This window comes from Prionailurus bengalensis, chromosome B3 (genome assembly GCF_016509475.1).
Source record: "Prionailurus bengalensis isolate Pbe53 chromosome B3, Fcat_Pben_1.1_paternal_pri, whole genome shotgun sequence".
In the NCBI taxonomy this organism is placed as follows: domain Eukaryota; kingdom Metazoa; phylum Chordata; class Mammalia; order Carnivora; family Felidae; genus Prionailurus; species Prionailurus bengalensis.
The window spans coordinates 109514100-109528617 of NC_057355.1; the positions used below are offsets into that span (position 1 = coordinate 109514100).

The 14518-nt window shown below is 40.6% G+C and overlaps 1 protein-coding gene across 1 annotated transcript; it reads left to right on the top strand.

Annotated features, from left to right (window-relative positions):
* Nucleotides 1–12565: 12565 nt before the first annotated feature.
* Nucleotides 12566–13608, top strand: LOC122467962 (small nuclear ribonucleoprotein F-like). Its single transcript, XM_043554499.1, has one exon. The coding sequence runs from the start codon at nucleotides 13271–13273 to the stop codon at nucleotides 13478–13480; it is 210 nt and encodes a 69-aa protein (XP_043410434.1). The 5' UTR covers nucleotides 12566–13270; the 3' UTR covers nucleotides 13481–13608.
* Nucleotides 13609–14518: the final 910 nt, after the last annotated feature.

The following is a 14518-nucleotide window of genomic DNA, read 5'->3' on the forward strand; positions in this document are numbered from 1 at the left end:
AGGCTGAACAGTGGCCTCCACAGTTGTTCAAGCCTCATTCCCCAGAATAGGTCAGTATGTTACCTTAGATGGCAGAAGGGACTTTCCAGATATGAATACATTAATAATCTAGAAATGAAATTATCTTAAATTACCTTGGTTGATCAGATAATTACCAGGGTCCTTCTTAGGGAGAAGATAAAAGGATAGAAGCAGAGTTCAAAGAACAGAGAAGATGCTATGCTACTGGCTTTAAAGATAGGGGAAGAAGCCAAGAGCCAAGGAATGTAGGAGTCTTCTGGTAGCTAAAAACAAAACAGAACGTCAAGGAAACAGGTCCTTTCCTGGACTTTCCAGAGTAAATACAGCCCTGAAGTTCCATTTTAGATTTCTAACCTCCAGAGTTGTATGATAATGTTATTTATGTTGGTTTAAGTCACTAACTTTGTGGTAAGTTTTTACAGCAGCAACAGGAAACTGATACACCTGGTGTCCTGGATCTTACCTGGCCACCCTAGGTCTGGCTTGCACTAATTTCATTGGAGCTCTGTGATAGGTCAGAAGCCTTATGTACAGGAGCACATTTAATTCTTTCAACAACCTTGGGAAATAGTATCCACTTTACAGATAAGGAAAATGAAGAGCTGGTAGTAGCAGCACTTAATTTCAACCCAGATCTGAGGAACTGGAAAGTCCAGTTCGTTCATTTCTTTCTGTTCTGTTTCTTCTTTCTTTTCCTTCTCCTCCTTGTTATTTTTTAAAATTTTTATTTATTTATTTTTTAGAGAGAAAGAGAGAGAGAGTGAGCGAGCAGGGGAGGGGCAGAGAGAGATGTCAGTGCAGAGCCCGATGTAGGGCTTGAACTCACGAACTGTGAGATCATGACCTGAGCTGAAATCAAGAGTTGGACACTTAACTGACTGAGCCACCTAGGTGCCCCTGCCTGTTATTTTTTTTAAAAAATGTTTAGAGAGAGAGAGACAGAGGATAAGTTGGGGAGGGTCAGAGAGAGAGAGAGAGAGAGAGAGCGAGCATGACAGACCCTAGCAGGGTCCATGCTCAGCATTGAGCTCCATGAGGAGCTTGATTGTGAGATTATGACCTGAGCCGAAATCAAGAGTCAAAGACTTAACCAACTGAGTCACCCAGGCTCCCCCTCTCTATTATTATTAGCACTGCCACAGTATTGTCTGCAAAGTATATATTTCTAGGGCAAAGTAGGTTCCTGATCCAATGAGTTGGGTATCTCCTCTCCATATATACAGAAACACTACTGCTTATAGAATACTGTATTGATTTCCATTTAAAGGACATTCCAATATAAACTAATGAGATTTTGAAAGAATAAATTTTCCACCATAGTCAAAATGCATATTCAAAAGACTATCCTTCATAGATGAACTACACATTATTCAATGCTGAAATGTTCTAGCCTGCTCTGTAAGCAAAGAAAATGATCCAAGTATTATAAACTTCAACAAATGAGCCAAAACACTTAGTTTCCTTAGACAATTAAATACGATAATAAGCCAAAAACGCTCCACCATCAGGCTGGTAAAGAAGCAAATTTACTATCTTTATTAGCAGCTTGCTTGCTGATTTTTATTTGAACTAATGAATATCATAATAGCTCAGGGGAAAAACAACCCAAATGCTGCAGGCTCAGACCGTTGCTAACCAAAGGAGCTGGTGGTTAATTGGAAATGGCCAGCTGCACATAATGCTTCTCTTCATTTTTAACCTGAAGTAATTCCACCATCCTCTCCCTGCTCCCCGCCCCCACCCAGTCCTCTATTAAAATCCCATAAGTGCTGTATTGGAAGAAAATACCACAGAACTTCTAGCAGACTGAAGGTATTATTTATGTATCTGCCAGTTTGCCTGCAAAGGGCAGGGCAGCTGGAGGGGTGTCACATGCAAGTTGGTTGGGGGCTAGGAACACCAAGGGGAAGGACCATGCACTGGTAAATTACATACTATAGATTTCATCAGAGCAAACTTGCTGTGAACTCATTGTTATTTTTCAAAGGCGAATGGCTTTCTCCCTTCTTCCTGGTACTTTTCACTGTGTAAGTTAATTATAGAAAACACTGAGCACAGACCTTTGGAATTATTATTTTTTTTGGTGTTGTTAGAACAAGACTATACTCTAAACATGTAGTCGCTGAATGTCTCAGAGTCCAGTTGTATGAATTGTGAACTTTTGTGGTGGTCATGGGACTTGGTAGCTCATGGATCAGTTACTTTTTGAGCGATTTAAACAACACATTTTTGTTTAGAATAACATTATGTACTAGAAGAAATTTAAAAGCTCTCTGTAGTGCCAGACTCATGAAGGAGGAAGGAAGAATTTGTATCTGGCAGGTGGGTTCCCTCTGAAGGGTTGACCTCCAGAGTGAACACACCATACCTGCAGATCATAGGTCACCAGGGCAGCTCCTATTATCACGACGATGAGTCCTTTTTGCTTCTGTGTAACTGGGAACCACGAATGCAGTAGGAAAGAGTTAACTTTTTCATCCTAAACAAGTGATTAAAAGAACCACCACAGACCTGGAGATGTGGGGATAATTATGAAGTTAATGTTTCCTTTCCTAATGGAAACGGTCTGGATAAATGGTAGCAATGGGACTTCTGTTCATCCTGTACCTTCCACAGACTCGGCACTTTTACACGAGACTGTGTTATTTGTAAAAGACAAGTGAAGCGGTGCCTTTTTTTTTCTGCTTTGAATTTGATTCAAACTCATTTCATGTTTTGAAACTCAGAACATTTCAGGTATCTAATAAGGATATATATATATATATAAAACAAAAACAGAATTGGAAAGAGAATCTGTAGCCCTGGTTCCCAACCTTGGGGTGCATGAGAGTTATAGGGGGGAGGGTAGGATGGTTGTGTGAGGGAGTTTGTTAAAAATGCAGACTCCTGGGCTCCGCTCCAGCAAATCTGATGTAATAGGTTTGGGGTGGGGAGCTAGGAATTACAGTTTAATATGCAGACTCAGGAGGAGATAATGGCCCTGGAGGCCAGCAGGGTCAGCACTTAGGAAAATGGCTTGCTTTACCTGGGTAGAGTTTCATACTAAGAAATAAAAGAACATATAAAATTCTAGTACCTGATGAGAAATCATTAATTTTTAATTTTGCAATGTGGAACAAGAAACCCTTTGCCCCACTTGCAACTTCTAGTGCTTAAGAGATAACATAGTTCAGGGGGTATCACAGAACTATGGGGTATCACAGGTTCAATTTCCAGGTCTGCCATTTACTAGGTGTGCAACTTTGGGTCCTGTGCCTCAGTTTCCTCATCTGTAAAGGGAGGAAGATAATCATAGCATCTGTTTTACAGTGTTTTTATGGATTAATGGCTAGTAATTACAGAGATTATAATATAGATAACCTGTGTGAACTGTGCACTTTATGTATGTTAGCTCATTTAAAACCCTATCTTGCATGTTTTGTTCTCTTGTTCTCATTGGACAAATGAGATTAACAATCTGTTCAAAGCCCCATGGTTAGAGTGGTGAGATTGGGGTTCAGGTCCAAGTGGGCTATCTCCAACACTCAGCTTCATCATCACCTACCTTGCTCCTGCCTTTCCAGTAAAGCATTGTCTCTTCCTCCTCCTCCCTCTTTCCTACTTTTTAGCTCCAGGTGAGCCCAACTCAGTTCCTGTTGAGTAAAGTGTCATTTAGTTAACTGAGAAACATGTATTCTGGATGTGTATGTATTTCCACAGGTCTGGGAGATGATGCAGGAGGGAGAAAGCAGAGTTGTGGCTTCCAAACAGGTAGCTTTCAGCTAGGTCTTTTGCATTTCTAAGTGCTCCAAACTTTCTGGTGTCAGAAGTCAGCTGTCAGAGAGAAGGGACAAATTGTGACTCAGCTCAACCGTTTCTGTGAATTTTCCTGGGATTAGCTTTTCTAGGAGGGAAGGGGCTGGTTCCACCTTTTCCCAGAATATAAGGCAAAGTTCTGGCTAGCCACAAGCACAGTCCCTCTTGGAGGTCTCCTCTAGGGGCCCTGGAGATAAGTGGGGTGAGTCCAAGGGCCACATACTAACTGTAGCAGCTACTAATGATTCCATATGCCAGATCCACACTCAGCACTTCCCAGGCCCTCACATTTAATTGTCTCAGCAACCTCGCACTTAATTTTAGGACGAGCTCCCCTTCTTTGGCCCCTCCACCTGTGTCCTCTGCACTTGGGAAGAGACGGACTGTTACATGCTCGGTTGTCATAAAGCTGACCTCTGGCTGCCTAACTATGTGTCTGGTCACAGGCCAGGCTATACCCTCCCTATTCCTGGCTCCCTCCTTTGCCCTGCCCCACTCCCTCAGCACCACCTGTATCCTGCTGAGAAGGATCCACTTCTCCTTAAATGCTTACTTGAAGGAATGGAACTAGTTTGCTGAGGTGAATTGTGTTTCCTTCTTTTTTGCTTGCCTACTTTTCTGTCACCAGATCTCTCTGGGAGCAGTGATGCTCTTAATTAAGCTGAGATCTCAGGCGCTTAAAATGCAAAATTCACAGGCAAGCTGGCTGGTGCCTGAGGCTGGAAAAGTGTGCTCTTCGTTACCAGAACCCCCCATAAGAGCTCCTTCATTCTAATGGAGCAAGTTCACAGGACCAAAGAATGAGACTCATCCCAGTTGAGGGGTGCTTCTTTGGGGCTAGACTCTGCATCTCCTCCTCCACACCAGCTGGGAGTTAAGGGGCTGTATTCAGCCATGAGGAGAAAGGTGTGGGGCATCCTCCTACCACCTGAGGGTAGCTCCAGGTTCTTGAGAAGATGGATCTATGGGGTCACAGAAATCTCCAAGCAGGGTATCTGGTTTTTAGTAAAGATGTGAGACTGAGAGTTGTGGTGTGGACCTAGAGATGATGAGCAAGTGGGAAAGTTATATCCAGCTCTGGAGAAGCCTACAAATTAGGCAGAAATTATCTTTAGTACTTTAGCCCATTCCCATTGCTCAACACACAGGTTCTTCCAAGTTGACTTCAACCTCTCATTTTTTAACATATGAAAAAGAAACAAGGTATTCTCAGAGGTAGTCCCATCACACAGCTCTTTTCAACTATCTCCCATTGCCACTCACCTCTCACCTCTGAACTGGGCAGGTGTCCATAGGTGTGCACAACATCTCTGCTCCTTCCCTCTGTTGTGAGAGCAGAGACTCTGAGTTGAGTGAGGTCTGTAGGAGGGAAGGTCAAGAACTGTAGGTGTGGTGTGGGGGCCCAGATTACCTCTCAACTTTCTATTTTGCTCCTGCTCACATCCAATTGAATGGGACTTGATATAATCTCTTCATATATACAAGGTGTCTTTTGTGTTTACTAAGAAAAAGATACACCTGCAGGGTGAACTGCTTATTAAAAAAAGGAACCCACTTTGGGTACATGTGTTAGAAAATGGTACCCCTTCAGAAGCTGGTACAGTCCTGCTCAGGCCATTACTTGGCTTGCAGAGAGTAGTTGTTTCCACTCATGCTTACTTGAACTGGGTACCCTTGTGCAGGGTACAACCTGCAGAACAGTTCAGGGCATCCCTGGCTCTTGGCCTGAGTTCAGTGGTAAGGACTTTAAGTCTCATTTTATTGTTGTCATTCCCCTATACCATCTGTGTCAAGGATCTTTCAGCTTCTCTTCATTTTCAGCTCAACCGAAAATGCACCTTTTGTGCACTGGAGCTTAAACCCAGACTTGGTCATTTTAGAAGTTCCACTGACTGGTTAGCTTTGGTCCACTGGTCAGATGATTAGAATGTGACAGAGATGGCAGATCTTCATTTATTGTTTCCAGAACATGACTGTATAAAAAGGAGTAAGCCATCAACAGTGTCTCAATGACTTATTTGTCTTATTTATGAAACAAAACATTTTTCCATCCAGGTATGCAAGGAGCAGTCATGTACCTTGTCCTTTTGTGAAGGCAGAAAAGAACACTGAGTTGCTGTCCAGTTCTGAGTAATTTCAGCCCTGAGTTCTGTCTGGCCATGTGCCACTGCTGAGCTGATGCCTTCTCCTGGCTGTTTGATTATTCTCCAGGTGACATGGGTGCTGGCCCAGTAGACCTTCATTTACTCACCAAAACCACCACTGTCACCTCTTCCTCCTCCTCCTCTTCTTCCTCCTCCTCCTCTTCTTCCTCCTTTTTAAATAACCACTGGTTTATTAAAGACACACTTTTCTCTCACTGAAAACGTTTCCCGAGTAGAAATTGCTTATTAGTTGCAATGTCCTGGACCTACCTGCAGTTCCACTCTGTCCTGGTGACACAGCCAGCCTGGGAAAACTGTGAAGCACAGCATGTGGGCCTTTTGGGCCTTCCTCACTTAAAGTGGTTGTTTTTCTCTCTCCTAGAATGACCCTCCTTGCCCCTGGCACCTCTCTGGGTCCTTTTCTTATCCTTGCCTGTAGGCATACTACCCTCTGGGAATTACTGGGGAAACCAAGTGTTAGGTGGTAATGATAAAAGGTTTACCTCCTCATGGGGTGCTAGCATTTTAATTTTTTTTAATGTTTTATTTTATTTTTGAGAGAGAGAGTGTGAGTGGGGGAGGAGCAGAGGGAGACACAGAATCTGAAGCAGGCTTCAGGCTCCGAGCTGTCAGCACAGCACCCGATGCGGGGCTCGAACTCACGAACTGTGAGATCATGACCTGAGCCAAAGTCGGATGCTTAACCGACTGAGCCACCCAGGCGCCCCGGAGTGCTAGCATTTTAAACTGGGGACTTGTCGCAAATGAATGAGATTGTAATCATTGAAAGAAAAGTAGTGTTCTTTTGGGACTTTACAAAAATCCATGCCTCCATTATCCAGGATAGGCTTAATTTTTGGTACTTAAAAATAACCAAAATTTCAGGAGACCTAGATGCCAGTAAAGTTGTACCTAATGACATTTCATTCCCTGTTCAGACAGTGCACTGCGTTCATACAGTTCCACCTCTTCTAGATGTCTGACACCATCGCTGCAGTATCTTCCCTATTGACCCTGAGCAGATCTTGACCCTCCAAACGCTTAGAGTCAGGGTGGTTAAGGACAGTTTGCTCATAAGTCGCCTCTTTTCATTGTGCTCTAGGTCTTTCCACACAGTCCCCTGACGTGGACAGGGCTGGTGATGAGGACAGTGTGCTCATCTCATCAGCAACAGCTTTAACTGCAGACCTCCTCTGTTCTTTAGTAGCACATTGAACAGCATGCTGGCACAGTTTTGAACTGAGATTTCTCGCAGAAAATTTGCAAGCACTACATCTTGTTTGTTTGTTTTAAGGCAGTGATGTGAAGCTTGTCTTTCTGAAGAAAATGAGTTAACCGGGTCTTGATGAGCTTTACTTGGGCTTGAGAATAGTAGTTAAGTCACTAATTATTATTTTCATCTTTTTTTAAAGCTGAGAGTAATAATTCACCAAACATTTTAGTTAAGAGAAGGTTATATAAAAGAATTGAATTGAGTGAATTAAAATGAATAGAGTCACTTCTGTTTGGACAGGCATCTCTGCCAAATGTTCTTTATTCAACAATATATACATATGTTTCGAAGTCTATAATTTGCTAAGTCGTGTGTAAAAGGGCTGAGGTTGTAATGATGGAAACCATGCATTTTCTTCTCTTGAGAAGCTTGCTCTGTAGTGCAAGAGGCAGAACGCTAAAAGTCTGGGCTTCAGTTTCCTCAGCTATAAAGTAGGGATAATAGTTAGATCACATGTAGCTAACTGTGTGGATTAAGTGAGGTAATGTCGCAAAGCCATCAGGATGCTGCCTGGTATGTAGTAAGTGCAATGTAAGTGTTTCAGCAAAATAGATGAGCTAGAGGACATTAACATGTGATAAGAACCTAGCATGAGCATGTAGGCAATAAGTAAAGTGCTCCGCTTCTGGAGTCCGGAAGATTTTGATGGGGAGTGTGATGGTGGGGAGTGGCTCCACTGGGGAGTTGAGACTTCATCTGGGTCTTGAGTGATGAATAAGAGTTCAGTATGTAGAGTAACAGGTAAGAGAATTTCCAGAAATTGGAGCAGCACAAGCTGTCTTCTAACTCAAAGAGCCCTGTCCACAACATTCTGCCCAGAAAGCTTCCCTGGCTCCAGCTCACTCCACTGAGCCAGTTGGTACCAGGTCTTCTCCTCTGCAGCAGTTGGCACATGCCTCTTTTTCAACACCATCTCACCATTTGGCAACACTTTTCCTCTAATATTCACTTAACGTTTATTGAATACTGTCTTGGTACTGATCCTCATGCTGGGTGCAGTCACTGCCCTCAGAAACCCCTGGAATAATGAGGGGCTTTCCCTGGCACCAGTGGGTTCCCATAGCATACTGTCTGGTTCAATATAGCTTAAAAATACCATTGAAAGAGCTTATGCATCTATAAATAAAGGAATCCTTCCCATGCCCCTGGTTTTGGATACGGAAGGAATTGTCTGTAGCTGTGAGAAAGGGACGGAGATCATTCTTGTGTTCACTCTTTCTGTGAGTTCTGTTTATGTATTCAAAGAGTTGCTCTTTTTATAGAGCTCAGAGCATCTCAAAGGAAAAAGTATCATTGAATATTATTGATAACAGTTTAGGAGGACTTGAAGGATCTGTCAGTTTCTTTAAACAACTGTATGTTGTAGCTGTTTGCAGTCTATTTGCAGCCTTTGAAGTTTGTGTATATTTTATCTTCTGTGTGTCCCATGGCTGGGTTCACAGTCTATATGGAGGATAGAGCAGAGCATGGGGCAGGTTACAAGCTGGATCACAAAGCTGTTTGGCAGTTTTCAATCCTAGAAATCCTGTGTTAGGGGGAAAAAGTCAGCCTGGCAACTGTTTTTTTTTTTTTAAACAATCCAAAATTTCTCATTTTGCCCTGTTGTAGTAGTGAACTTGAATTTCATTCATGACTATTTCAGTTACAGCAGAAAACTCAAATATTTAAAATAAGATCATAAAGAGTAGTGGTCACATGATGAGATGTGTATCTCTGACCAAGATAAGGAGTATGCTGAGAGGTGACGTATTGGGGGGCGGGGCAAGTGGATGGTGATGAACACTGGAAGCAAAAGACCAACAAGGAAAGAACTTCAATAATTTGCTCAGGAAACCCAAAAAACAATCCAGTGAAGAAATGGGCAAAAGACATGAATAGATACTTCTCCAAAGTAGACATCGAGATGGCCAACCGACACATGAAAAAATGCTCCACATCACTCATCATTAGGGAAATACAAATCAAAACCACAATGAGATACCACCTCACACCTGTCAGAATGGCTAACATTAACAACTCAGGCAACAACAGATGTTGGTGAGGATGTGGAGAAAGAGGATCTCTTTTGCACTGCTGGTGAGAATGCAAACTGGTACAGCCACTCTGGAAAACAGTATGGAGGTTCCTCAAAAAACTAAAAATAGAACTACCCTATGACCCAGCAATTGCACTAGTAGGTATTTACCCAAGGGATACAGGTATGCTGTTTCGAAGGGGCACATACACGCCAATGTTTATAGCAGCACTATCGACAATAGCCAAAGTATGGAAAGAGCCCAAATGTCCATCAGTGGATGAATGGGTAAAGAAGATGTGGTATGTATATACAATGGAGTATTACTCAGCAATCAGAAAGAATGAAATCTTGCATTTGCAACTACACGGATGGAACTAGAGGGTATTATGCTAAGCGAAATTAGAGAAAGACAAATATCATATGACTTCACTCATATAAGGAATTTAAGATACAAAGCAGATGATCATAAGGGAAGGGAAGCAAAAATAATATAAAAACAGGGAGGAGACAAAACGTAAGAGACTCTTAAATATAGAGAACAGAGGGTCACTGGAGAGGTTGTGGGAGGGGGAATGGGCTAAGTGGGTAAGGAGCATTAAGGAATCAATTCCTGAAATCATTGTTGTACTCTATGCTAACTAACTTGGATATAAATTAAAAAATAAATTTAAAATAACAAAGAAAAACTAAAAACATAATAATTTGCTCAGGAAGTTGGAGGACGTGCACTAAGGCAGCAGTGGTGAGAATGAAGAGAAGGAAAAGCACAAGAGATATTTTCTTTTCAGGTAGGATTGACAGGATTCGGTGACTGTTGGAAAGGGAGAAAGTGACCTGTGTGAACTCTGAGCTTTCTGTTTTGGGTAATGAGTGATGTGGTATTGTTCATGGGGTGAGGAGGAGAGGTGGAAAAATGGGTTTGGAAGGAAAGATGATTTCTGTTTCGGATATGTGGAGTTTAGAATACCTGTAAAATGTGTATTGAGAGAGAGGTTTATGGGCACTTGGATAAATAGACTAAATTAGAGAGAGAAGATCTGAAAACAGAAGTGGGGCGGGGGGTGGACAGCACATAAATCCTGTCCATGCCTTGACACTAGATGAGATTGCTCAGGGACCAAGAGATGAATGAAACTTAGGCAATTGATTTTGTGTATATATTCATGTGACCTTCGAGCACTTACAAGGTCATTATAAATACATTGACAAATAAGGGAAAGAAAGTCTTTGGTTAAGCTATTGTTTTGAGTTTTGGCTCATAACATGTGGTCTGTGGTGGTAAATGACATCTCAAGGTCCCTTCCCACATGAACAAAGGGAGATATTTTTAAGTGAAGCTCTATTTTACAATTACAACTGTAGGACAGCAGAGAAATCAGACTTTGAGCTGAGGTAGCATTTTTCTCCTCCCCTCCAACTGAAGCTTTCTTTGAATTTGGAAATCATACCTTTCTTTATCTGGGTCAAGGACTTGAAGAAAGGCTAAGTGAGCTTGGTGCAAAACAGCACCTTCAGATGTTCACATTAATCCCGTTAAACTACTCACACAGAGAAAGTAGATGGCGAGAAAAGACAAAAGTAAAGAAATTTTTAACAGATGGTTGTTTTTATTATTTATTTATCTATTTCTGATTTACTTTAAACTTGGCTACTACAATCACTTTGAAAGCAAATCATGCCTCTTTGGTGAGTGGATAGCTAGTATTAATGGCTTTTGTTGCCATAGCCATTAAACTCCCCCTACCCCAAATCTTTGTGGAAAGTATTAAATATTCTCAGGGTGCCTGGGTGGCTCAGTCAGTTAAGCATCCTACTTTAGCTCAGGTCATGATCTCATACTCTGTGAGTTCGAGCCCTGCCTTGGGCTCTGTGCCGACAGCTCAGAGCCTGGAGCCTGCTTCAGATTCTGTGTCTCCCTCTCTCTCTGTCCCTCCCCTGCTCATGCTCTGTCTCTCTCTGTCTCAAAAATGAATAAAAACATTAAAAAAATAAAAATATTCTCAGGATTCTGGTTTCTTTGGTTGTTCAAAACCTGTTTAAATGTACCATTAACACAACAATCCTTTAAGAATCTATAAGCCAAATGGTAGTGGGACTATTTGATTAATAAATAATTATTCTGTGTTTAATTTTACGAAAAAAATCTTAAGACTGTAACAGATAAATCAGCATATGACATAAACATTTAATTTCAGAAAACAGTGCAAATTAGAATACAGGAGAGTTTATTGTATATGAGTTACAGAGATCTAAAATTTGAACAAAATTTAAGGTACATTTAAAATCTCATTCAATTCCAAAACATTTTTTTCATAGATAAACCTCATTACTAGAAAATATGCAGTGAATTTTTTTAACCATTATACTCCAATTGCAATGGATGTTGGCATCATGGTTTTATAAATAACAATATTCTTAGAGTAAAAACTGACTCAGCAATTCAGCCCCTCTGAAATTTATCTTAAATATTCTAAAAGAAAAAATCCACATACTTGAAATTTCTGTTGTATTATTATCTAGAGAGAGCAATTGGCAAGAATGAGAATGTCCCAAGAGATTCAAAATTTGCCTTAGAAATCATGGATCTTGACTCAATATAACATTAAAATTATTAGAATTGGTAATTGGTGAGACTATAAGGAAACAGGAAAACTGGTTGGTAGACACTTTGGGGGGTTAAGTATGAAGAAGGATACTTTATTTTGTACCTTGTAAATCCAAATACAAGGAAAAATAGTTTGCTCTTCATGTTTTACTTTGGCCAGAAGTAAGCTCTTTACAGCTAGCAACTCTGTCTTAGTCATCATCATTTCTCTAGTGCTCAGTAAATGTTTGCTAAATTGAACCTAATCTCTGCACATCTAGTATGTACAAATGAAAGGGGTAGGGAATTTAAATGACTTTTAACTTAAAAATTCCCTAATGTCACTTTTCATATTATATGTAGGACACAGAAATATATAAGATATATCTCAAATTTTCAGAGATAATTTGGGGGAAAAAGTACAATCCATGATATGCTATCATAAAAATACATTTAAAGGAAATATATTATTTATATGTTGTACTATATAGTGGAGTCCAGGTGCAAAATAGTATGTTCTGGATATGATACTATGAGATTTTTGGATATTAGCATTCTAATCCTGGAAAATAGATAATCACAGTTAAAAAATATATTCACTGTGTATCAGGTAATATTAGACAACAAAACACACATTACTGGTAAATGAAATTTCATACCATACATGCAGTTCTATTAAAAACAAATACTAGTAATGCACTGCAGAAATAAGGTTATTTTTTTTTTTTTTGATGTCTGATCTTATTTATTTGTTACTCTTAGAAAAATCTCCTTTCTGTCTGAACTCAGAAGCTCTCAGAGAAGACAGCGTCTGTCTCTTGGCAATCTGTTCCTGGCGTTTTTCTTTGGCCTCCTTCAGTCTGTTGGCCACAGGTTTAGTATATTCTGCAGCCTCTTCCTTACTTTTCTTAGTGCGCTGCTTCTTCCAAGCAGTATGCCGACGTTTGTTTTGGAGGACACATGGAGTAACAAGACGCTGAATCTTGGGTGCTTTGGTTCTAGGTTTTTTACCTTCAATTGATGCAAAGTTACTTTCGGATTTTTCCATCTCTGCCTCCTCCACCTTCTCTATTTTTCTTTATGTTTTCTATTTTTTGTGTGTGAAAACTTGCATCTTCTATTCTGGCACATACTATAATTGTAGAGATGTGATTTAAAAAATATCAGCTACCTCCAGTCTACCTCCAGATTGTGCGTGGGGATGTTCTCCTGCCTGTGGACATAGGGGCATCTTTGTCCCAGACCTTCAGCCATCAGAGCCCTTTTAATCTGGAGGAGTTGTAAAGAACATAGACTTTGTTCAAAAAAGAATATGGACATTTATCTTCACCCTGGAAGCGCTGCGATTTGCGCTCAGGCATAGCTACTCCAGTCAGGAAGGACGGGAAACAGCTGGGTCGGTGCTGAGTGGCCTGCAGCATTTGCTTGTAGTCGAGATGAATTTGCCCCTCAATCCCAAATCTTTCCTGAATGGATTAACAGGAAAGCCAGTGATGGTGAAACTCAAGTGGGGAATGGAGTACAAAAGCTATCTGGTATCTGCAGATGGCTATATGAACATGCAGCTTGCAAACACAGAAGAATATACAGATGGAGCATTGTCTGGTCATTTGGGTGAAGTTTTAATAAGGTGTAATGTTCTTTAATTCAGGGGTGTTGAAGAGGAAGAAGATGGGGAGATGTGAGAATAGCATCTTATGTGGTGAATTTATATGTATGTCCAGACAATAAACATGTTTAAAAAAAAAAAGAATATGGACTTTGAAGTCACCTAGGCATTATTGAAACTGTTTCTGAAGTAAATCAGCCAAATATCCTTAGAAAGCCTCTCAATCTATCGAACTCACTTATTTTAAAAACTGGGTTAATAATATGACCTTATGTGGTTTTGTGAGGAGCTAAAAGGGTAATTCTCATGAACAACCCAGCACTGCACCCAGGCATATTATAGACAACCATGATGGTTTCCTTCATATCTTCTATGAAAAATGCCTCACTGTATGAAGCACTTATGCCTTCTAAAGCAGCCCATGCCCTGCTTATTAATTTACTTGGGCTGCCATAAAAAAGCAGTGCAGACTGGGTAGCTTACATGACAGAATTTTTTTTTTTTCAAGTTAGTTAACATACAGTGTAGTTTTTGCTTCAGGAGTAGAACCCAGTGATTCATCTCTTACATAGGACACCCAGAGCTCATCCTGAAAAGTGCTCTCCTTAATGCCTGTCACTTATTTAACGCAGCCCCCACCCCCCGAACCTTCCCGCCCCACTCCCCAGCAACCCTCAGTTTGATCTCTGTATTTGAAAGTCTCTTATGGTTTGCCTCCCAATGTTTATAGTACCACTATCAACAATAGCCAAATTATGGAAAGAGCCCAAATGTCCATCGACTGATGAATGGATAAAGATGATATAGTGTGTGTATATATATGTATGTATATGTGTATATAGTGTATACAATGGATAAATATGATATAGTGTGTGTGTGTATATATATATGTATGTATATGTGTATACACACACACACACACACACACACACAATGGAATACCACTCAGTGATGAAAATTGAGATCTTGCCATTTGCAACAACATGGATGGAACTGGAACGTATTATGCTAAGCAAAATAAGTTAGAGAAAGATATCACATGAAATCAGTCATATGTGGAATTTGAGAAACTCAA